We start from the raw sequence: 24,486 nt of genomic DNA, 5'->3' as shown, positions 1-24,486 counted from the left end.
CCGTTAGCCTTCTTGGCAACAAGGGCACACTGTTGACTCATATCCAGCTTCTCGTCCACTGTAACCCCTAGGACCTTTTCTGCAGAACTGCTGCCTAGCCATTCAGTCCCTAGTCTGTAACAGTGAATAGGATTCTTCCGTCCTAAGTGCAGGACTCTGCACTTGTCCTTGTTGAACCTCATCAGGTTTCTTTTGGCCCAATCCTCTAATTTGTCTAGGTCCCTCTGTATCCTATCCCTACCCTCCAGCGTATCTACCACTCCTCCCAGTTTAGTGTCATCTGCAAACTTGCTGAGAGTGCAGTCCACACCATCCTCCAGATCATTAATGAAGATATTGAACAAAACCGGCCCCAGGACTGACCCTTGGGGCACTCCGCTTGAAACCGGCTGCCAACTAGACATTGAGCCATTGATCACTATCTGTTGAGCCCGATGATCTAGCCAGCTTTCTATCCACCTTATAGTCCATTCAGCCAGCCCATACTTTTTTAACTTGCTGGCAAGAATACTGTGGGAGACCGTATCAAAAGCTTTGCTAAAGTCAAGATATATCACATCCACTGCTTTCCCCATATCCACAGAGCCAGTTATCTCATCATAGAGGGCAATCAGGTTGGTCAGGCATGACTTGCCCTTGGTGAATCCATGTTAAACTCTTCCTGATCACCTTCCTCTCCTCCAAGTGCTTCAAAATGGATTCCTTGAGGACCTGCTCCATGATTTTGCCGGGGACTGAAGTGAAGCTGACTGGTCTGTAGTTCCCCGGGTTCTCTTTTTTCCCTTTTTAAAATATAGGCACTATATTTTCCTTTTTCCAATCATCCGGGACCTCCCCCGATCGCCACAAATTTTCAAAGATAATGGCCAAAGGCTCTGCAATCACATCAGCCAACTCCCTCAGCACCCTTGGATGCATTAGATCTCGACCCATGGACTTGTGCATGTCCAGCTTTTCTAAATAGTCCTTAACCTGTTCTTTCACCACTAAGGGCTGCTCACCTACTCCACATGCTGTGTTGCCCAGTGCAGCAGTCTGGGAGCTGCCCTTGCCTGTGAAGACTGAGGGGGGGAAAGCATTGAATATTTCAGCTTTTCCCACTTCATCTGTCACTATGTTGCCTCCCCCATTCAGTAAGCGTCCCAAACTATCTCTGACCTTCTTCTTGTTGCTAACATATCTGTAGAAACCCTTCTTGTTATCCTTCACATCCCTTGCTATCTGCAACTCCAATTGTGCCTTGGCCTTCCTGATTACACACCTGCATGCTCTAGCAATATTTTTATACTTCTCCCTAGTCATCTGTCCAAATTTCCACTTCTTGTAAAGCTTCCTTTTTGAGTTTAAGCTCAGTAGGTGGAAGATGGGAGAGACAGAGATTGCTGTGGGGAATGCGGGACTGACTAGGTAAAGAGACTAAGATAAGAACCTGCTGTGTGTGTGTGTGGGGGGGGGGGTGTGAATAACAACACTGAGATTGGACAAGGAGCCTGGAGAGAGAAATTGGAACTGGACTGAGAGGCAGTGGGGATGGGGAATGTGGATGATGAGATGAAACTGGAGACCAGTCTGGGGGAGAGAGACAGCTTAGATGAAGATCTGGGGTGGACTGGAAATGTCTGGGCAAGGAGACTAGAACAGGGAGCCCTGAGGGGTGAGGTAGGGCTTGCTGGACAAGGATTCTGAGACTAGATGAAAAGCCTGAGAAGTAGAGACTGGGAGTGGCTAGATAAGGAGAATGAGACTAAGATGAGAAGCCAGGGGTGGGGAAGAGGCAGGACTGGGACAAGGACCAGTGGGAGAGATGAGGTACTGCAGATCACGCTTGGGGGAAAGGGACAGACCAGTCTGGAATAGAAACAAATACTCCAGAGTCTCACCATTCCTCTCCTGTGAATAAGTATTGGTGTAACCCAGTGGCAAAGTGTGATGGCCCCCTCGAGTACTGCTCCACAGCAGTAGTATGTTATCATCTATCAGTTACTCTGTTAGTTCAAATGGCAGAGGTCTTTGTGATGGATCCAAAGATTCCAACCCTGCTGATGGCCCATGTGGGCCTCAGTACAATGTTTTTCAGTTTGCTTTTTCAAAAAGCTAGGCAATTACACAAAAACTATGTTAAGCAAACATTATTAGGCTTGCAAAGTCAAACACTCAAAATTTGGAAATGCCAAAATTAAGGTTGCCAGGACAACCTTAATTTGGCCTTTATATGTATGTATTATGATACAGTCTAATTACAGGTTGTGTAATACAGGAGGCTGTTGTCTGCAGGCACCTTGCTTCATTTATTGCAGTTGGAAGGTGTGTGGTGAATGAGACAGGGGATTGTAGGAAGAGGAATGATTGTCTCATAGAATCATAGCAGTGTAGGATGGGAAGGGACCTCGAGAGATCATCCAATCCAATACCCTGCACTCAGGGAAGGACTACGTAATAACTAGACCATTCCTGACAGGTGTTTGTACAACCTGTTCTTAAAACCTCCAATGATGGAGATTCCACAACCTCCCTAAGCAATTTGTTCAGTGCTTAATTACCCTGACAGTTAGAAAGCTTTTCCTAATGTCCAAACTAAATCTCCCTTTCTGCAATTTAAGCCTATCCTGAGAGGTTAACAAGAACAATTTTTCTCCCTCCTCCTTATTACCATATTTTATGTACTTGAAAATGATTATCATGCCCCCACTCAGTCGTCTTTTCTCCAGACTAAACAAACCCCATTTTTCAATCTTTCCTCATAGGTCATATTTTTTAGAACTTTAATCATTATTGTTGCTCTTCTCTGGACTTTCTCCAATTTGTCCACATCTTTCCTGAAACGTGGCACCCAGAACTGGACACAATACTCCAGCTGAGGCCTTATCAGCACAGAGTAGAGTGGAAGTGGTTAAAGAAACTGAATGCTGCCCTGGAGAATTTGATTCTACTCCTACCTCTGCCATAGAGTTCCTATGTGATACTGGGCAAATCACTTAAACCAAACTTTTACCAGGTGGTCACTAATTGTGTGTTCCTCCTTATATGGGTGCCCAGAGTGAGACCCTGGGGCTTTATGTGCAGAAGTGCTGAGCACTCACAGCTGCAGCTGAAGTCAATGGAAGCTGTGCTTTGAACATACATAGGGCCCTACCAAATTCATGGCCATGAAAAACGCATCACAGAGCATGAAATCTGGACTCCCCCTCCCCCCCTGGTGAAATCTGGTCTTTTGTGTGCTTTTACCCTACACTATACTGATTTCACTGGGGGGTGGGGGGGAGACCAGCGTTTAACAAACTGGGGGTCCTTTCCCAAAAGGGAGTTATAGGGGGGGGTCACGGTATTACCACCCTTACTTTTGTGCTGACTTCAGAGCTGGGTGACCAGAGAGTGGCAGCTGTTGGCCAGGCGCCCATTTCTGAAGCTAGCTTCCCGCCAGCAGCAGCACAGAAGTAAGGGTGGCAAAACCATACCATGCCACCCTTACTTCTGCGCTGCTACTTTCAGAGCTGGGCAGCTGGAGAATGGCGACTGCTGACTGAGGGCCCAGCTGTGCAGGCAGCAGCGCAGAAGTAAAGGTGGCAATACCATACCATGCCATCCTTACTTCTATGTTGCTGCTGGAGGCGGCTCTGCCTTCAGAGATGGGGTCCCAACCAGCATCCACCGCTCTCCAGCTGCCCAGCTCTGAAGGAGCACCACCGCCAGCAGCAGCGCAGAAGTAAGGGTAGCAGTACCACAACCCTCCTACAATAACCTTGTGACCTCCCCACAACTCCTTCTTGGGTCGGAATCCCTACAATAACAACACCATGACATTTCTGATTTAAATAGCTGAAATCATGAAATTTACGATTTTTAAAATCCTATGACCATGAAATTAACCAAAATGGACCATGAATTTGGTAGGGCCATAAACATACATATACTGTGCTATATAATGGTAAGTACTCTGAAAAATCAGGTTCCAGGATCACAAACTGGGCTCCCAAAATTAGTGGATAGTTTTGACTTTAATCTCTTTGTGCCTCAGCTCTCCATCTGCAGAAGAGGGATAATAAATACCCACTCATCTCACAGAAGTGTGGTGAAAAATCAAGTCACCAATGCTTGTGAAACACTCAGATGCTATAGTTCTGAGCGTTATACAAAGCCCCTGAGAAATTTAATACTTCTGACTTCAGAGTAGGATTTGAATAATGTGCAGTAAGTAAAGCCTACAGCCACATACTGAACAATGAGGAGAAAAAAATATTGACTAGCTGCTTATTAGTTGAGTACTGTCCATCCTGTGCACTGAACGAGGCATGGATTCTGTGGAAAAAGTAGTATGTGATCATGTAATTGAGGACTGGATCATAGCATATGCACAAGGGAGTTGAATAAAGATTGCACAGGCAACTTTAATTCTGGAATTTCCTAACTTTTGAGTTCTTGACTTTGCAACTGGATTAAGGTTCTTTCAGAGTATTTTTTGTGTGTAATTTTAGTATCAACCCATAGATTGGTGCCCTATAAATGAGGATAAGTTTAAAACAGGAATAACTTCCCATTGAAGTCAACTGAGTGACACTAGCATAAAGCAAGATCGGAATGAGATCTTCAGACACAGATGCAGAGATATTTCTAAATCTTGTTGGAATCTTTCCAGGCTCACATTGATTCTTACTATCCCATAAATAACCAGAAAAGTAAAGGAATGATGTTTTTCCAATATCTGAGCTATGCAATTTGCATCTCTTATTAAATCATTGTTGTTTGGAAGTTACATTTTTTTATGTTTAGTTTAATATTAAACTGTAAAAATTCAGGCTGTCTTACAGTTTTACTCTTAATAACAATAAGGAAAATAACTGGTACATACCTCCCTGGGAAAGAAGTGTAAGTCATTGAATGACAGGTTAAGATACACCAAAGTGTCGACTAAAGGTGTAAGGTCTGGAAGGAGAGTCAGGAAATAGGCCTAGAAGACATAAGCAGTAGAAAAGATATATTAACTAAATAAAAATCAATTTTTTTTATCAAGAGGAAAAAAAACGAGCTAAGAACAGGCTCCACCAGGACTTAATTTAAAAGATTTATCATTAAAAAAATAGACAAATCAGCAACATGACTCCATTGATAGATACATAGAATCATAGAAGTGTAGGACTGGAAGGGACTTTAGGTTATCTAGTCCAATTTCCTGTACTCAAGGCAGGACTAGACTATTCCTGACAGGTGTTTGTCTAACCTGTTCTTAAAAACCTTCAATGATGGAGATTCCACAACCTCCCTAGGCAATTTATTCCAGTGTTTAACTATCCTGACAGTTAGGAAGTTTTTCCTAATGTCCAACCTAAACCTCCCTTACTGCAATTTAAGCCCATTGCTTCTTGTCCTATCCTGAGAGGTTACCAAGAACAATTTTTCTACCTCCTCCTTCTAGTAACCTTTTATGTACTTGAAAACCGTCATCATGTCCCCTCTCAGCCTTCTCTTCTCCGGACTAAACAAACCCCATTTTTTTCAATCTTTCTTCAAAGATCATTTTTCTAGAACTTTACTCATTTTTGTTGCTCTCCTCTGCACTTCCTCTAATTTGTCCACATCTCTCCTGAAATGTGGTGCCCAGAACTGGACACAATACTCCAGCTGATGCCTTATCAGCATGTCTTGCTTACAATATTCCTGCTAATATATCCCAGAATTATGTTTGCTTTTTTGCAACAGTTTTACACTGTTGACTCATATTTAGCTTGTGACTCTAAACCCCAGATCCCTTTCCACAGTTCTCCTTTCTATGCAGTCATTTCCCATTTTGTGTGTGTACAACTAATTGTTCCTTCGTAAGTGGAGTACTTTGCATTTGTCCTCATTGAATTTCACCCTATTTACTTCAGGCCATTTCTCCAGTTTGTCCAGATCATTTTGAATTTTAATCCTATCTTCCAATGCACTTGCAACCAACCCCTCCCAGTTTGGTATTGTCTTCAAACTTTATAAGTATACTCTTTATGACACTTTCTAAATCACTGATGAAGATGCTGAACAGAGCCAGACCCAGTACCAATCCCTGTGAGTCCCCACTTGATATGTCCTTCCAGCTTGACTCTGATCCACTAATAACTACTCTCTGGGAATGGTTTTCCAACCAGTTATGCACCTACCTTATAACAGCTCCGTCTAGGTTGTATTTCCCTAGTTTGTTTATAAAAAGGTCCTATGAGACAGTATCAAATCATTATGCAAGGAGCATCAAAAGATTTGCCTAGCTGAGGGCCACATTGGCAACTCAAAACTCTGTCTGCCTTGCCTCTCAGCTCCCATTTCATTGATCTCCCCTTCCCTCTTGCATCAAATTTAAGCTACTTGTTCCCACTTTCTATGCTCTGCATGGCCTAGTTCCTACTTTTATCTCTTATTATGCCCTCTTTGAACAAAATATACTGGGCTCTTTCCTGTGATCTTCCTAAGGTGCATGGAATGAGTACTCTGGGGCTGTCTAGCTAAATAGGTTCTGGGATGTACACATGATGTTTGCAACTCAGAGCTCCAGAGTTCTAGAAAGTGAAGCTTCTTCTTTTCATTTTTTAAAAGCCCTTTCTTTCAAAGCTAGGGAACCCCATACAAAAATCTATGGTAAAAAAATATGAATTAATGATTTTGACTCAAATCAGGAAATTAAGTTATGGTTGCATGCACAATCTTTGTCTACACCCTTGGTATAAATAGTTTGATACAGTATTTAATTACATCATATATTATAATCTCAATACATTAACATACTTTTCTCTACAACCTTACATCTATTTATGTGCAGTAACTATTTCCTTGTAAGCTAGAATTCATGAGTCATTTCTATGAAAGTTACATAGTAAACCACACCTACTAGCAGATACTACAGATTGAATACAAACTGGGAGCAATAATAAATAGTTGAATAAATATTAAGCATTATTATACTGACAGATCAATTGTCAATGCTTTGACTCAACAGATCCATACATTACATGAAAACAGAAATAATTAAAAACAGCAAGTACATAACAGGGCCGAATTGATGCCAGACAAGGTTCTAGAAACTTTAGACTGTGATGTCTCTGGTCTTTTAGAAAGAGGGTTGGGCACCTTTTCCCACCTTCAGGATCTTGCCACTCCTACTTGCATGGTGCTGAAGCAATCTGATGGCACTACAGGAGGAGAAGAAGCAGCAGTGTGTTCAAACTCAGTCCACTATTGCAGGAGGTGCTGGGAGCCAGCAGATGTCACATAAATCATGAGGTGCATCGGAAAAATGAGGAGAGACACACAACATAACGGAAGAAGAGTGAGGGTGAAAAAGGGGAGGAAATAGATAATACAGAGGGAGACCAAGGTGAGGCAAGAGAATTAAAAAGGCGCATCTAGAACAACCAATCTTAAGACTACTCTAAAATTACTAAACAAATCTTAAATGATTTTAGCCATTTTTAATTTTTAAAAAGTGGCCATATACTGAGAATTTTAATACCAGGTTCTAGGTGGATTAAGTTAAGAAAGCCAAGTAATGAATCCCAGGGAAACTGTGTTTCTAATTAAAGCAGCAGTTGACCATTAAGGATAGCAATATGGAGAGTGGGTGCAGTTGTAATTTTTAAAAGGTATACCTTAAGATTAAGTTCAGTTCTGCTATGCATTATGCAATATAAAACTGCCATTCTGGCCCTGGCCATCAGTTGTTCTTGTTCATCCTGCTCACTTAACAAATTCTGGTACCCGAATCCCTGGATACCCTTTATAGTATCATCATCAAGGGTACGATCAGGTTCTGCAAGTAAAAAACACATGTAGTCAAATATGGAAATAAACATGGAGATTAGGAAATAAAGAACTAAAGCTTCATTATGTAGATCCCAAATTTATAGCCAAATCCTTCCATGCACTGTTAGGCCTTACTCAGGCAAAATTCCCTGATACAAATCAGCATCTTAGCAATGCCTGGGTAAAGACTCCAGAATTTGACCCTTTAAAAGCATTCAAATTTATTCAACTTTTTTTTTTGAAGGGTGAGCAGCAGAATGGGTTTCAGCTATTGATAAAAGGGCCTGAGCAGTGACTTTGGAATTGGAGCAGAACTTTCCTAAAGTTTGGGAGCATTTTGTTCCGGTCCATCTGTAGCTTCAACCCACAACAGATGATGTTAAAGAGATTGAAGATTTTGATTCTGTTTAGATAAACCATTACAGTTTACATTTTCAGAAGTGGCAATTGATTCTGAGGGTTTTAATTCTGGGAAGCTCAAACCATGGCACAAGCTTGGGATGAATTTCAGGTTTGGTTACAAAAGCTTTCTACCACTCTTACTGTTAACAGCCCAAATGGATTCCTCACTCACTAGTTTAAGACCTTAAAATCCAAAAGCCCAACAGAGTGAAAAGCTTTGTCTCTGAATTTCCTTCCTGTCTTGGTTTTATTGTAATTGTACATTTCTATTATTTATTATTATAACATCCATTTCATTCTCCCCTTAAAAATGGCATGCAGTATTGGGAGTTGATAGTAGGACTGCTCTTCATCTTTTATATTGCCATTACAAAACTGCCACTACAGTGCTGTACATAGTTTATTTCATACACGTAATGTATATATCTTGCCCCTACCTGAATAAGACACCTTTTTGCTCTGTCCAGGAGGGTACAGCTTTATATTGTCCATAAAAGATCCTTTTCCTTCATCACCTTCTTCTAAAATCTGTTCCAATGAGTTAGATTTTCTAATTTTCTCCTCCAAAGCCATTTCTGAAAAAAGTTGGGAGTGGTGGTAGAAGGGGTATGTGAGAAATGTATTAACTTAGTCAGACTACCCCATTTCTCATTTACAGAAAGCACCATTTACACAGCTCTGGCAGCATAAACAGACCAGCAAGTCAGTGTTTGCTTTTAAGGCCCCTTTACATTACCAGAGCAGCATAAAGGGACATAGGCTGGTCCACACTAACTCCCCACTTTGAACCAAGATACGCAACTTCAGCTACGTGAATAACGTAGCTGAAGTCGAAGTATCTTAGTTCGAACTTACCGCGGGTCCACACGCAGCAGGCAGGCTCCCCCGTCGACTCCGCGTACTCCTCTTGCGGAGCAGGAGTACCGGCGTCGACGGCGAGCACTTCCGGGATCGATCCCAGAAGATCGATTGCTTACCGCCGGATCCGGAGGTAAGTATAGACCTACCCATAGTGTAAATGACCACCAGGGAACGGAATTTCTTATCATAGAGAAGCTGGCATGTGTCATAGGACAGCTATCTGCAATTCCTGATGCACTATTTCACTAGTATTCCTAGCAGTCATTTAAAAAAAACCCACACCTATATTCCCACTGAAATGCACTGTAGGCTTATCTTAGAGTTAAGATTGATGCACTGTTTTTCCAGCCAATGCAAACCATAAGAAGAAAGGAAATATGCATCTATGTCATCAACAGCCCATCTGCACTCCACTCATCAGTTCCCTTTCTCAACCTCAGCTCCCTCCCTTCCACCAATCACAATTCACTTATTTCCACCCATTTTGAACAACCAATGTGCAGCCTCAACACCACAACCACATTAATGGTTGTGTTCATATGATTAAATATAGAGTTGGTGTGGTTTCATGTTCCATTTTACATAATTCTATACATAGTTTTGTACTGGGGTGTGTAAAAGAGATAGAGGGTAAAATTGCAAATGGTGGCTGCAAACTATGTTTTTATATAACATTCAGGAAATGTTATATAAATGGGTGATTTATCTGGTTGGTGATGGGCCCAAATTTGGAAGCAATTTTAATGTAAAAGTAACAGAATTGAAATATGCACGTGTGTCGGCTGGTGTGGTGTATTTACAGTGGGAGTTGAGTGCCTATATTAATAGACAGTTCTGAACTACAGATTGTGCAATCAATTTAACAACAAAATGCCATAACTATCTGGTTACAGTGTGTATTCATTTTAACGTTCCATGCAACCCTTGAAATAAGTGTCTCTCTAAGAAATATTTTAAGAAAATAATGGGTGAATATTGCCTACTCAACTTTTTTCTACTCATCACCCTTCTCCAGAAAAAATACATTAAAAATGTTTACAATATTTCAGGTCATAAAAGGCCAAGGCTGTAAATTAGCACAGAGAAATAACAGAACTGGACTGTCTGACCAGTCCTAGAATCAGGTCAGATTCTTACATTTTCATTAGCAAACAAAAATTACATTTAGTGACAGTTAAGGCTTGCTTACTTCCCCTTTGTGAATCACTACTAATTTAGCTACAGGAATAATTGCTCACCCCTTTCTAGAGGCATCAGAGGAGACTAGACACACTTTCACAGTGAGTTACCCACCTATTTAGTAGTTAATATAAAATTGGTGAGTGGGAATCACCAGTTGATTCTATCCCTGGCTCTGGAAGAGGAGTGCAGTTTTACAGTGGTGAAAGATAGGCTAACCAAAACTAGGTTAGTTGCTCTAAAAGGTCATGGCACAGTGGCTAAACTTGGGATTGTGTATGCCATAAACTTGGCTTTTAGGCCACCAGTGATTTCACAGTAAGCCCTATCTCTTGGCATGTTATTTATCGTTGAATTAAAATTCAGTGGGTTTGCTTTGGCACACATTTTCTGTTACAGCTGAAGAGGTATAAAATATAGATGAACAATACCGATGTATAACTGATATTCTAGGAATCAGCATGTGAGGATTAATAATCTGGACAAAAGATAGGTCCCAGAGAGTTGCAGAGTTTTTGCAAAAGGGATGCAAAGAAGAGTGAGGCAATCCAGGGAGGCAGTGGAAGAAGGAATCATAAGAAAGGGTAATTTTATTATTATTCTCTATCAATTCGTTTTTCATCACACCATCATGAAAAATTCAAACAATGCTCAAAGTTTATATTCTATGTTTTGGTTTTTGCCTATTCAATGACATATATATATATATATATAAAAGGTTAAAAGTTATGCTGTAACACAATCTTAACTGTAGCACAGGCCCTGCTGCACCATAATTTTATCAAACATTATTTACTTAGAGGTAGAAAATTGGAAGAAATATGGTTCTCTAGGGCCGGTCTCTCCTGGGAGCAAAGGAAGTTGATTGTGGGAGATACACTCATCTTTTCCTAATCAAAGATCTCTGCGTAGTGCTTTAGACTTGGAGGAAAGCCATAACAACCCAAGATCCCTGGTAACATGGGGCCTGATCCTGCAAACCATTACTCTCCCGTGTGTAGTCAATGGGGCCATCTACGTGAATAAAGACTACTTGCATGGCAACAAGCCTTTGCAGGAATGACCCCATATTGTTGCCTTGATTTGTCAACCCGTTCAACCCTGTGCACATAAGCAAAAACCACTATGGTTAGAAAGCCCAATCCATTCATTACCCAGAAATACCATCGGAGTCCTACTGAAGCCAGTGGGCCCAATTCACTGTTGTCCTGCACCTTATGTAGTCATTTAGACCTAGATTCTTAAAGGTATTTAGATGCTTCTGTACTCAGGAGCCTAAATCTTATTCTCACTTAAGAGCCAAAATCCTACTTACTGGCAATGGGATTTAGGCTCTTCAGTGCCTAAATCACTTCTGAAAATAAGATTAAGGCTCCTATATCAATTAGGCAATGCAACACTGAACTCAGCAACACCTAAATACCTTTAAAAATCTGGGCCTTACACTAGTACAAATGATTGCAAAATGATAGTAAATCAGAATATTAGCATTTTACACTCATTTAAATGACTACACAAGATGCAGGGCTACAATGAACTGGGCCTAGAAGGACTCTGTGCAGGTGTTAGGACCATCTTTCATGGATCCCATTGCAGGATTAGGGGCCAGTTTTCAAAGTCTCAAGCAATGGGGCTTTAAACACTTTCCTTATATTATTAAGTATTTTAAGATATTCTTAGTATAAATTGTTACCTGTTGTTAACATTTTAAAAATAAAGTTAGTTTAGTTATTACTAGCTACAATTTTGCACTTTCTAGCTCTTAAATGATGTAAAATTCTCACAAACAGACAAATGGCAAAGTTTTTTTCCTGTAAAGGAGGCCTATTTTGGAAATACTTTCAGTAAAAATCATGCACAGACAAAAGTGAATTAGAACACTTGACAATGTAAAATACAGTACCTATGATACTCTGTCTCTCAGGCTTTCTTCGTGAAATTACTGGGAACTCCTCATTATTGGACAATACCGTTGTGTTAACTTCAGTCTGTATGCTCTTTCTCACTTTATTGGTCAACTGGGCACTGAGTTTTTGATAGTTACAGCGAGAAACAACTGGCTTTCTAAAGGTTGCCATCACAGGTGATGGGTGAGAAGAGGACACTGCAGCTAAGCTCCCAAAGGTAAACTCTGGTAAAGTAAAATAAGCAGGCTCATCCTTCGGTAAACCAAGAAGCTGCATGCGAAAGGACTTACGACTTTTGTGTAATGGGAAGTTGGAGGGACCACTAGGAGTTGGAGCTATAATAATATCTTTTTTAAGAATTTGATCAGGAAAAAGATTTTGGACTTTGAGTTGGACTGATGTTCGACTGCTTGAATAATAGCCAGAAAGAGTAATTCTATCCTTGTCAGTTGTGCTTGCAGCAGCAGCAATGTCTGGTAAAGGCCAACAAACAGAGTCACTCTCCTCGGGGGGAGCCAGAACCTCCATGTCAGAGGATCTACCATCTTTCTGCGATGGGGAGCCAGTAGGTGTACAAAAATAAGGAGCAGTAAGAGTCAACACCTTTTTTAGATTTTGATCAAGAAGGACGTGTGTATCTTTGGGCTGGACTTGTGTTTGACCACTAGAATTTTGGTCAAGAAGGAGATGTGCATCTTTGGGCTGGACTTGTGTTTGACCACTGAAATAACTACTGGAAAAAATATTACTGTCTTTCTCATTTGTGCTTCTTATCACTCCAGGTCGGTCTTTTCCACGAATCCTGTCTGGAGAACACAAAAGAAAGAAAAGTGAGGATACATTTATAACTAGGCATACATTTCACACCTTTTCCAAGAAAATATTGTGGATCTCAAACTGGATGCTTCAGAGAGAATTTCCCCTATACTGAGTAAATACACACAAATTATAATTTAAAAAAATCAACCCTACTGCATCACAAAATGTTTTACTTTGTACATTTATTTGACAAGTATAATTTAATTTTAAACAAAGTAAACAACACCGAATGATCTGTAGTAATTTTGTAAACATGTGAGTAAGTGTTAGACATCTATATTTAGAATGCTTACAATGAGCCACACAGATTAGTGAAAAACTAATTACTGAGGTTCTACTGCACATAAAACTTGATTACTGTGATAGTTCTGAGAGTGCTGAATCAAAGATCAGGGTCCCACTGTGTGAGGCACTGGACACACATAACAGAAAGGCAGTCCTTGCTGCAAGAAGCTTGCAGGGGCTCTCTCTGGGGCAGTGTTCCTCCACAGAACCCTACCATGGGGCTGTGACTGAAAGCCACAATTTAATCCTTTATGAACTGTGTTGCTCCAAAGAACAATATATACCACCTTGAACAAGAAGAAGCAAATTAAATTAATGTCCACTGGTTAAATTACCAAATGGCTGATTTGTTAATTTACCAACAAATAATTTCAAACTATTAGCCAGTCATAAACTCACATATTTAGTTTCTAATAATGGTCACTTGGACTAACATCCATCCCATTATGAAGGACCCACATAAGGCTCTCTATACCATCTAGGCCCCATGATAGCCATGCTTGTGGGGAGTGGAAGCTCAGGCAGCAGCAACCATTCAGGGGGCTTCCACATCCCCTAAACACCATGATGTGGGCTCTGTGCCGGCTTCAACTAGGATGATGCAGATGAGACCAGCATGATAAGCCTGTGAGAAGACACTTAAATGGTGAATATAGGGTCCAGTGCCAAAAATTTCCACAGAAGGGCTGCAAAGGAGCTGCAGCCTTTTTTCCAGGCCACCAGCTAGAAGAGCAGTCACATAGGATTCCCTGTGTATTGTCTGGATTAGTGCCCCACCTTCCTGGGAATAGGTTCATCTTATTCTTAAGGAGTGAACTGGTCTCATACTTGATAAAACACAACCAGTGTGTTCTCCAAGGTGATCATATTACCATTACTGAAAAGCTGGATTCTGATCAATGGTCACTCCACTTTATAAACATACATCAAATGTAATGGCTGCATTTTGTGGTGCGTGAAGTGATCTTTGAATGTACTTTATTGTGCAGCACTTTCATTCTTGTCAGGGTACTGTATAAATCTATACGTTCTAAATAGCATTCATCACTAATCATATGTTATAATAGAAAAAAGCCATTACAACAGAACATTGTCTCTGGATAAAAGGTTTATCATTTTTAAATAGTTTTAAATCAGTGGAGCAGAGCTCTGGTATTGAGCCAGAAATATTTAGATACATTTTGGATGGTGCCAGACTGGAAATGTGTTGTACAGACATAGATGGAAAATTTCACCAACAACTTTAACTAACCCGCTAATGGACTTAATAATATCAAGAGAACAAGAACTGCAGCTTCTTACTTCACTCACTGAGATTTCCCTTCTTACTTAATTTTTACCATACCATTATAATGTTATGAGTATTCTTTATCAATTAGTGAAATAATAAATGATAACCGGAATTAGTATGATAACAAACACACTACAAGTGACACTATATTAATAAAACAATATAATATTAATGTTAAGAAATTTCAAATTAGTTATGCATATCAAATACTATGAAAAAATTGTTTTCAGAACTTTTTCCTTTAGTTTATTTATTGATTATGTTCAGATTTAATAGTTTTATCTATTTAAGTAGTTTTACATATAGGTCATAGTATCGCAGCAGTTAGAGACAGAAAAGACCTAGTAGGACATCTTTTCCAGGTCCCTGCCAAGGCAGGATTGTTCTTTTACAGTGCTAGTTTATTTTAACATATTGTCCAGTGTAAAGTACTGATCCTATATCAGAATCTGCACAGCAGACTCTTGTGGGAGCACAAGTTTGACTGAAGTCAATGGGACTGTTCAGGAGTAAGAGCCCTTCTGCAAGACTCAGTTGTAGGATCAGGACCTAGTTTTTAAAAAGTCTCAAGCAGTGGAGTTTTCAGCTCTTTCTTTGAACTATTAGTTACATAAAATATTCCTACTATCAATTGTTATTGGCTGTTAACTCTATCTTTAAAGTTAGTATTTAATTATTAGTTACTAGTAGGGCTGTTGATTAATCGCAGTTAACTCACACGATTAAAATTAGCTGTGATTAAAAAAGATTAATCACATTGTTAAACAACAGAATACCAATTGAAATGTATTAAATATTTAGGATGTTTTTCTACATTTTCAAATATATTGATTTCTATTACAACACAGAATACAAAGTGTACAGTTCTCACTTTATCTTATTATTTTTTATTACAAATATTTGCACTGTAAAAATGATAAAAGAAATAGTATTTTTCAATTCACCTCAGACAACTACTGAAGTGCACTCTCTTTATTGTGAAAGTGTAACTTACAAATGGTTTTTTTTTGTTACATAACTGTACTCAAAACCAAAACATTGTAAAACTGTAGAGCCTACAAGTCCACGCAGTCCTACTTCTTGTTCAGCCAATTGCTAAGACAAACAAGTTTGTTTACATTCACGGGAGATACTGCTGCCTGCTTCTTATTTACATTGTCACCTGAAAGTGAGAACAGGCAGGCATTCTCATGGCACTTTTGTAGCCAGCGTTGCAAGGTATTTACGTGCCAGATATGCTAAACATTCATATGCCCCTTCATGCTTCCATGCTGATGACGCTTGTTAAAAAAATAATGTGTCAATTAAATTTGTGACTGAACTCCTTGGGGGAGAATTGTATGTCTCCTGTTCTGTTTTACCTGCATTCTGCCATATATTTCATGTTATAGTAGTCTCAGATGATGACCCAGCATATGTTCGTTTTAAGAAAATTTTCACAGCAGATTTGACAAAACGCAAAGAAGGTACCAATGTGAGATTTCTAAAGATAGATACAGCACTCGACCCAAGGTTTAAGAATCTGAAGTGCATTCCAAAATCTGAGAGGGATGAGGTGTGGAGAATGCTTTCAGATGTCTTAAAAGAACAATACTCTGATGCGGAAACTACAGAACCCGAACCACCAATAAAGAAAATCAACCTTCTGCTGGTGGCATCTGACTCAGATGATGAAAATGAACATGCGTCGGTCCGCTCTGCTTTGGATCGTTATCGAGCATGGAAGCATGTCCTCTGAAATGGTGGTTGAAGCATTGAGGGACATATGAATCTTTATTGGGTCTGGCACATAAATATCTTGCGATGCTGGCTACAACAGTGCCATGCGAATGCCTGTTCTCACTTTCAGGTGACATTGTAAACATGAGGTGGGCAGCATTATCTCCTGCAAATTGTAACCAAACTTGTTTGTCTGAGCGATTGGCAGAAGTAGGACTGAGTGGACTTGTAGGTTCTAAAGTTTTACATTGTTTTATTTTTGAATAAATTATTTTTTGTACATAAGTCTACATTTGTAAGTTCAACTTTCATGATAAAGAGATTACACTACGGTATTTGTATTAGATGAGTTGAAATATACTATTTCTTTTGTTTTTTACAGTGCAAATATTTGTAATAAAAAATAAATATAAAGTGAGCACTGTACACTTTGTATTCTGTGTTGTAACTGAAATCAATATATTTGGAAATGTAGAAAACATCCAAAAATATTTAAATGGTATTCTATTATTGTTTAAAAGTGCAATTAATCACGATTAATTTTTTTAATCGTGCGATTAATCGCAATTAAGTTTTTTAAATCGCTTGACAGCCCTAGTTACTAGCTATTGCTAAATAAATGGTGAAGCGCATTTTTGCATCTTCTAGGTCACATATAGCATGCGAAATGTACAGACATTTCTGAACTGTATTGTATCATCAGTTATATCAGTTTTTAAGCAAAACTCCCCATTGTCTTCAAAGGCAACATGACCCTACATGTATATATGCAAGTGCTTACTTATGCAGCTGTACACCAGGAGGGATGGGACCATCTGCAAATGGCCTTAATCTGAATCACAATTGTACCTCCCTGTATCTTTACGTTTGTTCCTGACTCCATCCTCTCTAATCTCTCTCAGCACCTTCTTTATCTCTTGCTACACCTGTTTCTTTGTCATTTGGTAACTGACCCTCATAGTGACAGGCCTTGGTTGGATCATAACATAAGCCTTCATCATGGTGTTAGGGAAATTAGTTTTAGCCTGGTGTCTGATAATGGATACTTGTGGTCTATTCCTGATCCCAGAGTTTTGCCATTAACTTCAATGTATGCAAGAAAGAGCCTTATAGATCCTAAATTCTAATTATAAATTTATTTTTAATAACATTGGTTTGTTCTGGGATTAGAGGGGAGACCATGTGAAACCAAGCATTTATTTTGTCACAGATTAAAGATTTTTTAACAAGTTATCTCAGCACTAACTGTAGTTTTGGGTCATTTCAGTTAATGTATGAACTTATGATATGTTGAATGTATGAAACCATCAGCAAGTGTTTTAAGTTAAATCCACAACAGCACTGGAGCAGTTTCCATTCCCTACCCTGATGCTAATGGTGACTATAGGGCCAAACAAGCTTCAGCACAAATTGGAGCAGCCTAGGAACTGCTCTAACTTGCACCCGCATTTAATGCCCCCAAGAGCCCATTACATAAAGGACAGCTGAAACACAGCATGCTCTGGTCCTGCCTGCTCCAGTTCTTTTAAACCCTCCCCATTGTCTATGTCATGGGACACCTGAAGCAAGTGGCATAGAGCCAGCTACATTGGCTTTATGCCACCTGGCATGTGGCAACTTCCCAACAAATTGGAATACTCAGAGGCAGCTTTCTGACTGTTCCGCACTGCCTGAGCAGTGAAAAGCAGTTTAAAGAAAAAGGAGTCTGAGCTACTCTCTCTTTAACTTTATCTTAAAATGGCTACCAATTTAAAGCCCTGATTCCGGGAAGCACCCATATTCAGGAAGGGCATTTGAGCCCACGCTTAATTTTAAGTGGGTAATTTAAGTCTCACTGAAGTCAATGGGACATAAGAACATGCTTTTAAGTTAAGTACTTTCCTTAATAGAAATGGAGGTGAGCATGTGCTTAGTACCTTCCTGAATTGAGGCCTAAGGTAGGGCCCCGATGCAATCTTCTCTTGTTCTCTTTATGCTGCTGCGCGGGGTGCTAATTAATCAATACTCTATTCTGCAAGTTAAGTAGGTAGTAAACTTTTTGTACAGCTGCATCTTGAAGTCAGTTCAGTGGGACAAGAGACTATATGGGTCTTCTTCATACTTAATCCCACACTCTCATTCAAAAACCAGGATAGCAATCTCAAATTTTATCAAGTGCTGGCTTTCCTTTGGGTTGTGAACACATGCAACGATCATCTTTCAGTCATATTCACACAGCATTACACCTCCAGCTCCAATCTTTGTTGTCACAGTGCAGTCTCATTGAGGAATTATTCCGGTTTGATTTATTATTTGCTGAATAATGATGGCAACTATATAGTGTTTAAATGAATGCTTAAATAGATTAAACCACATTCTTTCAATATTGTCTGCAAAGAATATGTAAATCTTGGAGCTATGCATTGTGAAGACTATCTGTTATTAGTACTGCTTACCTTTATAGGTGTTCTCCCTTGGCATAGGCAGTTCAGGTAGCAGCTTTGGAGGCAGAGGCCTACGAAGTAGTTTTGGTTGCTCAAGCATTTTCGGCCTAATAATTATTCTTGCTGGACAACTGAGGAGGATTCAAAAGTTTGAAAATTCTAGATATAAGGCAAACAAAAGAAAAATCATCTCTGGATTTATGTATTGACTTGTAAATGTCTGCCCAGATATAGTCGCTGTTAGAAAACACCAGTATAAATGGATGAAAATGGTACTCTGTTTACTTAGTAACTAATTTGACAATTTGCTAATTATCAGCAGCGTTTTTGGAAGCTAAAAGGTGACATTATTAAAAAATAATCTAGCTGTTCTGTTAATTTAGGTTTGGAATACTCATATTAGAGAATGACGTATGACACCGTTGTTATAAAAGTGGTTGGGGGTAACAGTTAATTCTTCTGATTTAGTGAAGCAGCTGGGCATAAGCATATTATACTTGTGTTCCATGCTTCAGATTGGCTTCTCATCTGCTTCAGCATGTTTTCAAGACCATGGATTTTAATTTATAAAAGTTTAATTTTAATCTGTGTTTTAAGTGCCCCATAAATTGCTATTATAAAATATGTATGTGGTGGTGTACAGTACATGAAAACAGAGATAGCCTCTGTCCTAAGAAATGTATCTATCTTGTAGATTTTTGGAGATGCAATACATTGGTGAGAATGATTTTATTTTTTTGTTTGTAATTGTAAACTCACTCTTTAGGGCCTAGTGGCAAAAGGTGATTATAAAAGGGACTTTAATGAAGAGAAAGTGGTAGCTTGGTACACTGGCCTGGGGCTAGCATTCCATGCATAGGGGTATTCCTGGAAAAAGCCCACACAGATGGGAGTGAGAGAAAGGAAGAAAGAAACAAGTAATTGAGACTGGCATCATTCAGAGATTATAAAGTAAGAAGGGACCACTGTGATCATCTAGATCTAGTCTAGTCTGACCTATATAACACAGGGCATTAGGCTTTCCTGAATTAATTCCTGCTTGAATTAGAGCACATCTTTTAGAAACACATCCAATCTTGATTTAAAAATTGTCAGTGATGGGGAATCTACAACAACCTTTGGTAAATTCTTCCAGTGATTAATTACAGTTACTGTTCAAAATTTGTGCTTTATTTCCAGACTACATTGTCTAGCTTCAGCTTCCAGCCAGTGGATCTTCTTATACCTTTGTCTGCTAGATCAAAGAACCCACTATCAAATTTTTGGTCCCCATGAATTACTTATAAACTATGACTAAGTCACCTCTTAACCTTCTCTTTGTTAAGATAAATAGATTGAGCTCTTTGAGTCTATCACGATAAGGCAGGTTTTACATCCTTTAATACTCTTTTGGTCCTCCTCTGAACCCTCTCCAATTTATCAACATCCTTCTTGAATTGTTGGCACCAGAACTGGACACAGTATTCCAATAGCAGTCACACCAGTACCAAATACAGAAGTAATATAGCCTCCTTACTCCTACTTAAGATTCCCATTTTACTCCTGAGGGAATTCTGCATCAAAAAATAAAAACAAATGTGCCAAAATATAAAATAATGCTGCACACAATATTTTTAAAAAACTGCAAAATTCTGCAGATTGTATTTGTCAATAAATGTGGAAGTTCTAGCATGGCAGTGGGGAGCACAGGCCACTGGCTACATGGAGGTGGGAGATCACCCTGCACTCCACCTACCCCCCAGGACACGGACTCAGTGGTGAGGCTGTACTTGACCCTGACACAGTGCAAGGGCCGGGCTTGCCCCAGAAACACCCGAGGCCCTGCCTCTCCACATCAGGTGTGGGCAGGCAGGCTCAGCCTAGCAGGATCCGAGTGTGGAGGGGCTTAGTGTGGGGGGGGGTCCAGGTGTGGGGCGAGAGGGTTCTGTGTGGGGCAATCTGGGTGCAGGGCTTCAGTGGGGGGGGGGTCTGCGTGCGGGGGGATCTGGATGCACAGCACCTTGTTGGGGAGGTTCAAGGTACAGGGGCTGGGGAGGGCTGGGTACAGGAAGTAAGGCTTGGTTGTGGGAGGTTCAGATGTGGGTGGCTCAGTGCGGGGGATTATGGTTGCGACGGGGAGGTAAGGCTCAGCAGAGGGTCCAGGGGGGTCTGGATGCACAAGGGTTGGGCGGATGGGGGGTGGGTCTGACCTGGCACCAGCCAGGGTGTCCCCAGCCCTCCTTTCCCTCCATAATTTACCTCTCTGCCAGCTGCTCCAGATGCCCAAAACGACATGCCTATGCTGCTGGGGAGGGGCACATGACTGCTCTTGTGGCTTCCCTGTCAGAAAGTCATTTTTCTGTGAGAAAGCAAAAAAAATCTGCGGAAGCCATGAATTCTGCGCACACTCAGTGGTGCACAATTCCCCTAGGAGTACCATTTATACATCCAACGATTGCATTAGCCTTTTTGGCCACACAATCACACTAGAAGCTCATGATCAGCTGATCATCCACTACTATTCCAAACCTTTCTCAGTGTCACTGCTTCCAAGGATACAGTCCCCATCCTATAAGTATGAGCTACATTTTTGTTCCTAGATGTATAACTTTACATTGGCCCTATTGAAACACATCCATGACCTGTCCTCTTCATTATTTACCATCTCACAATCTTTGTGTCATCTGCAAACTTTATCAGTGATGATTTTATTTTTCTTCCAGGTCATTGATGAAAATGTTAAATATTTTAGGGCCAAGAATGGATTCCGGTAGGATCTTATTAGAAACACACCTGCTTGATGAAAATTCTCTGTTTAAAATTATATTGAGACCTATCAATTAGCCATTTTTAATCCATTTAATGTGTGCCATATTAATTTTGTATTGTTCTCATTTTTTAATCAAAATGTTGTGTGGTACTAAGTAAAATGGCTTACAGAAGTCTAAGTATATTATATCAACTCTAAAACCTTTATCAACCAATCTCATGAAAAAAAGATATCATATTAATTTGACAGGATCTATTTTTCATAAACCCAGGTTGATTGGCATTAATTATATTACCCTCATTTAAATTCATTATTAATCAAGACCCATACCAGCTGCTCTATTATTTTTCTCAGGATTTAGGTCAGGCTGACAGGCCTATAATTACTCAGGTTGTCCCATCTACTCCTTTTAAACATTGGCACAATATTAGCTTTCTTCCAGACTTCTGGAATTTCTCCAATATTCCAAGAGTAATTGAAAATCAAAGTTAATGATCCAGCGAGCTTTTTGGCCAGCTCTTTTAAAACTCTTGGATGCAAGTTATCTGGCCAAGCTGATTTAAAAATGTCTAACTTCAGTAGCTGCTGTTTAACATCCTCCTGGATTATTATTGAATTAGAAAGTGTTTCATTATCATCATGATACACCAGCTATTTTTTCCACCAAATAGAGAACAAATATTTATTGAACACTTCTGCCTTTTCTTCATTATTTTATTGACAATTCTACCATTTCTATCTAGTAATGGACTAATACCATTGTTAGGGTTAATTGATGAGGCAGAAGTGTCAAGGGGAGACAGGATAGGAGACAAGGTCTATAACATAGGCAGGAACACAGCTCTAGAAGACACTGAAAGGCAGGACTAGAAGTTCAAGTTATATACAGTGTGTAAAGAGGCTCATAGAAAGATTAATGAAGTTTTCATGTGACTCTGGGCTTACATGCAAGTGAATCTCTATTGGTTTGATTTCAAATAATGCAATATTTGGTTTTGAATGATTTCATATGAAATTAGCATCAATTTGATGGTTTCATTTGGAAGTCATTTTGACTTTGTTCAAACCTGAATATATGTCCTGGACTACACACAAAGATTTACTGGTTTAACTAAGTGTGATGTACCAATTTAGCTAAACTGGTGCAACTTTGTGTGTGAAGAAACCCTCAAAGTGAAACAACAATTAAGAGATGACTTGATCATAGTCTGGAAAGTACCTACATGGGGAAGAGATTTCTGATAGTAGACTGTTCTTTAATAAAGCAGAAAAAAAAAAGCATTAACAAAATCCAGTTCGCAGAAGCTAAATCAATTCAGGCTAGAAATAAGACACTTTTTTGTTTTTTAAAAAACACTGAGAGTATTTAACCCCTGGAACAACTCACCTAAGGACAAGGTGGATTCTCCTAGACTAGTTATTTTTCCAAAAGATAAGCTATAGCTCAAACAAAAGTTATGGGCTTGATGCAGAAATTACTAGGTAAGGTTCTATGGCCTTATGCAAGTAGTCAGTCTGGATTATCATAATTATCCTTTCTCATCTTAAAAAACTATTAAGTTGAAGAAGAATATATAAACCCTTGCAAGCAAAACTGCAAGTTTGACACAGCTGTAGTAACAAGATCTCTTTTCTCATATCTAATTCTAGCACTCTTCTTCAATCATGTTATAAATTTGCACTAAAGGCCAAATGCTTTCAATGTCTTTCACTCTAAATTTCCTCTCTTCATCTTTTGTGACTAATACAGTATGGGACGCAAATCAGTTTAAAGCGTGAACCAGATTCTATTTGGCTTTAATAATTGCTAAATATCAGAACCACTATGCTCTGTATATAGCAGAAATAGATTTATACCCACATTAGGGTGACCAGATGTCCTGATTTTATAGGCACAGTCCCAATATTTGGGGCTTTTTATTATATATATAGGCCCCCCACCCCCTGTCCTGATTTTTCACACTTGCTATCTGGTCACCCTAACCCACATGTTATTAACTGCCCAGGACAAAGCACCTGCTTTGCATGTTAAATGAAAAAGTAACTTTTTCATAAATGTATCCTTTGAAAAGAATATTACAATTAGGGACAAATAAAGATTACTGTACAAAAACTACTGGTAATACACGACATTATACTTGCTTTTGTTTTGTAACCAAGAATCCCCCTACTCCCTCCCCTCCCATTTTGGACTCAACTTCCAAAAAAATTCTTTCCTATAATACATTATTTGTGCATATCCTTTAAAAAAAGCACATTTTGGTACAGTAACATCCCCGTTATTGTCAAACTATATTTTAATTTTTATTAAAGTGAAGATTTATATATATGTGTATACACACACACACATACATAACAATATAATACTCTGCATGTCTATCGCTCCTTCCGTGCAAGGATCTCAAAACACTGTACAAACAGTTGTGATATTTTGTGCCATTTTCTGACAGACGCACACTTTGTTTCATCCAAATACAGCACTGCTGACCACAAGTGGTAAAAAAAATCATGAGATTGGCTTAAAAATCATGGGATTTGACAAAAATAATTGATTTAGGGTTGTTTCTATTGGTCTTCGAGCCATGGGGGTGCACTCAGCCCTGGTTTTCTGATTCCACCACAACCAGGGGAGCTAGAAACTTTCACTGAATCAAAGCAGGTTGAAATTCCGGCTTGCTGGGGCTCTAAGAACAACCCCCGCTGTCAGAAATCTGGCAAGCTGGCAGCATTACAGCCCCCAGGGGAAGTGTGCGAGAGGGGATCCATCCAGGATCCCTTTGTCATAGAATCATAGAAGATTAGGGTTGGAAGGGACCTCAGGAGGTCATCTAGTTCAACCCCCTGCTCAAAGCAGGACCAATCCCCAACTAAATCACACTGCTCTGCCCCCCTGACCCCAGCCACCCCCCAGCCGCACCTTACAGCCCAGGGGCCTGGCATTGCCTCTTGCAGCCCTGCAGTGACATGGGCTGAGCGCCCCAGCCTCTCCGCAGGGGGAGTCAGCCGCACAGCCTCTGCCCATCCCCTTTAGCACCAGGAGGAGGCGGGGGTGGTGGGGAAGGGGCTCCTCTCCGCCCAGCAGCAGCC

The 24,486-nt window shown here is 39.8% G+C and overlaps 1 protein-coding gene across 4 annotated transcripts in view; it reads right to left on the bottom strand.

The window, feature by feature from the left end:
* The window catches only part of LRRC63 (leucine rich repeat containing 63), a 51,501-nt gene extending 27,073 nt beyond the window's left edge, over nucleotides 1-24,428 (bottom strand). For all 4 annotated transcript variants that reach the window (XM_054007874.1, XM_054008022.1, XM_054007954.1 and 1 more), the window contains exons 1-6: nucleotides 24,317-24,428; nucleotides 18,663-18,809; nucleotides 12,110-12,919; nucleotides 8,604-8,741; nucleotides 7,611-7,771; nucleotides 4,847-4,945 (exon numbers count right to left, since the gene is read on the bottom strand). In XM_054007874.1, coding sequence (XP_053863849.1) covers nucleotides 4,847-4,945; nucleotides 7,611-7,771; nucleotides 8,604-8,741; nucleotides 12,110-12,919; nucleotides 18,663-18,750 — 1,296 coding nt within the window. In that variant the 5' untranslated portion in view covers nucleotides 18,751-18,809; nucleotides 24,317-24,428. The remainder of the gene's footprint in view (nucleotides 1-4,846; nucleotides 4,946-7,610; nucleotides 7,772-8,603; nucleotides 8,742-12,109; nucleotides 12,920-18,662; nucleotides 18,810-24,316) is intronic.
* Between the last annotated feature and the right edge of the window lie 58 nt (nucleotides 24,429-24,486).

The sequence above is a fragment of the Malaclemys terrapin genome, chromosome 1 (assembly GCF_027887155.1).
Source record: "Malaclemys terrapin pileata isolate rMalTer1 chromosome 1, rMalTer1.hap1, whole genome shotgun sequence".
Lineage (NCBI taxonomy): Eukaryota > Metazoa > Chordata > Testudines > Emydidae > Malaclemys > Malaclemys terrapin.
This window is presented reverse-complemented; position numbering and strand designations above follow the sequence as displayed.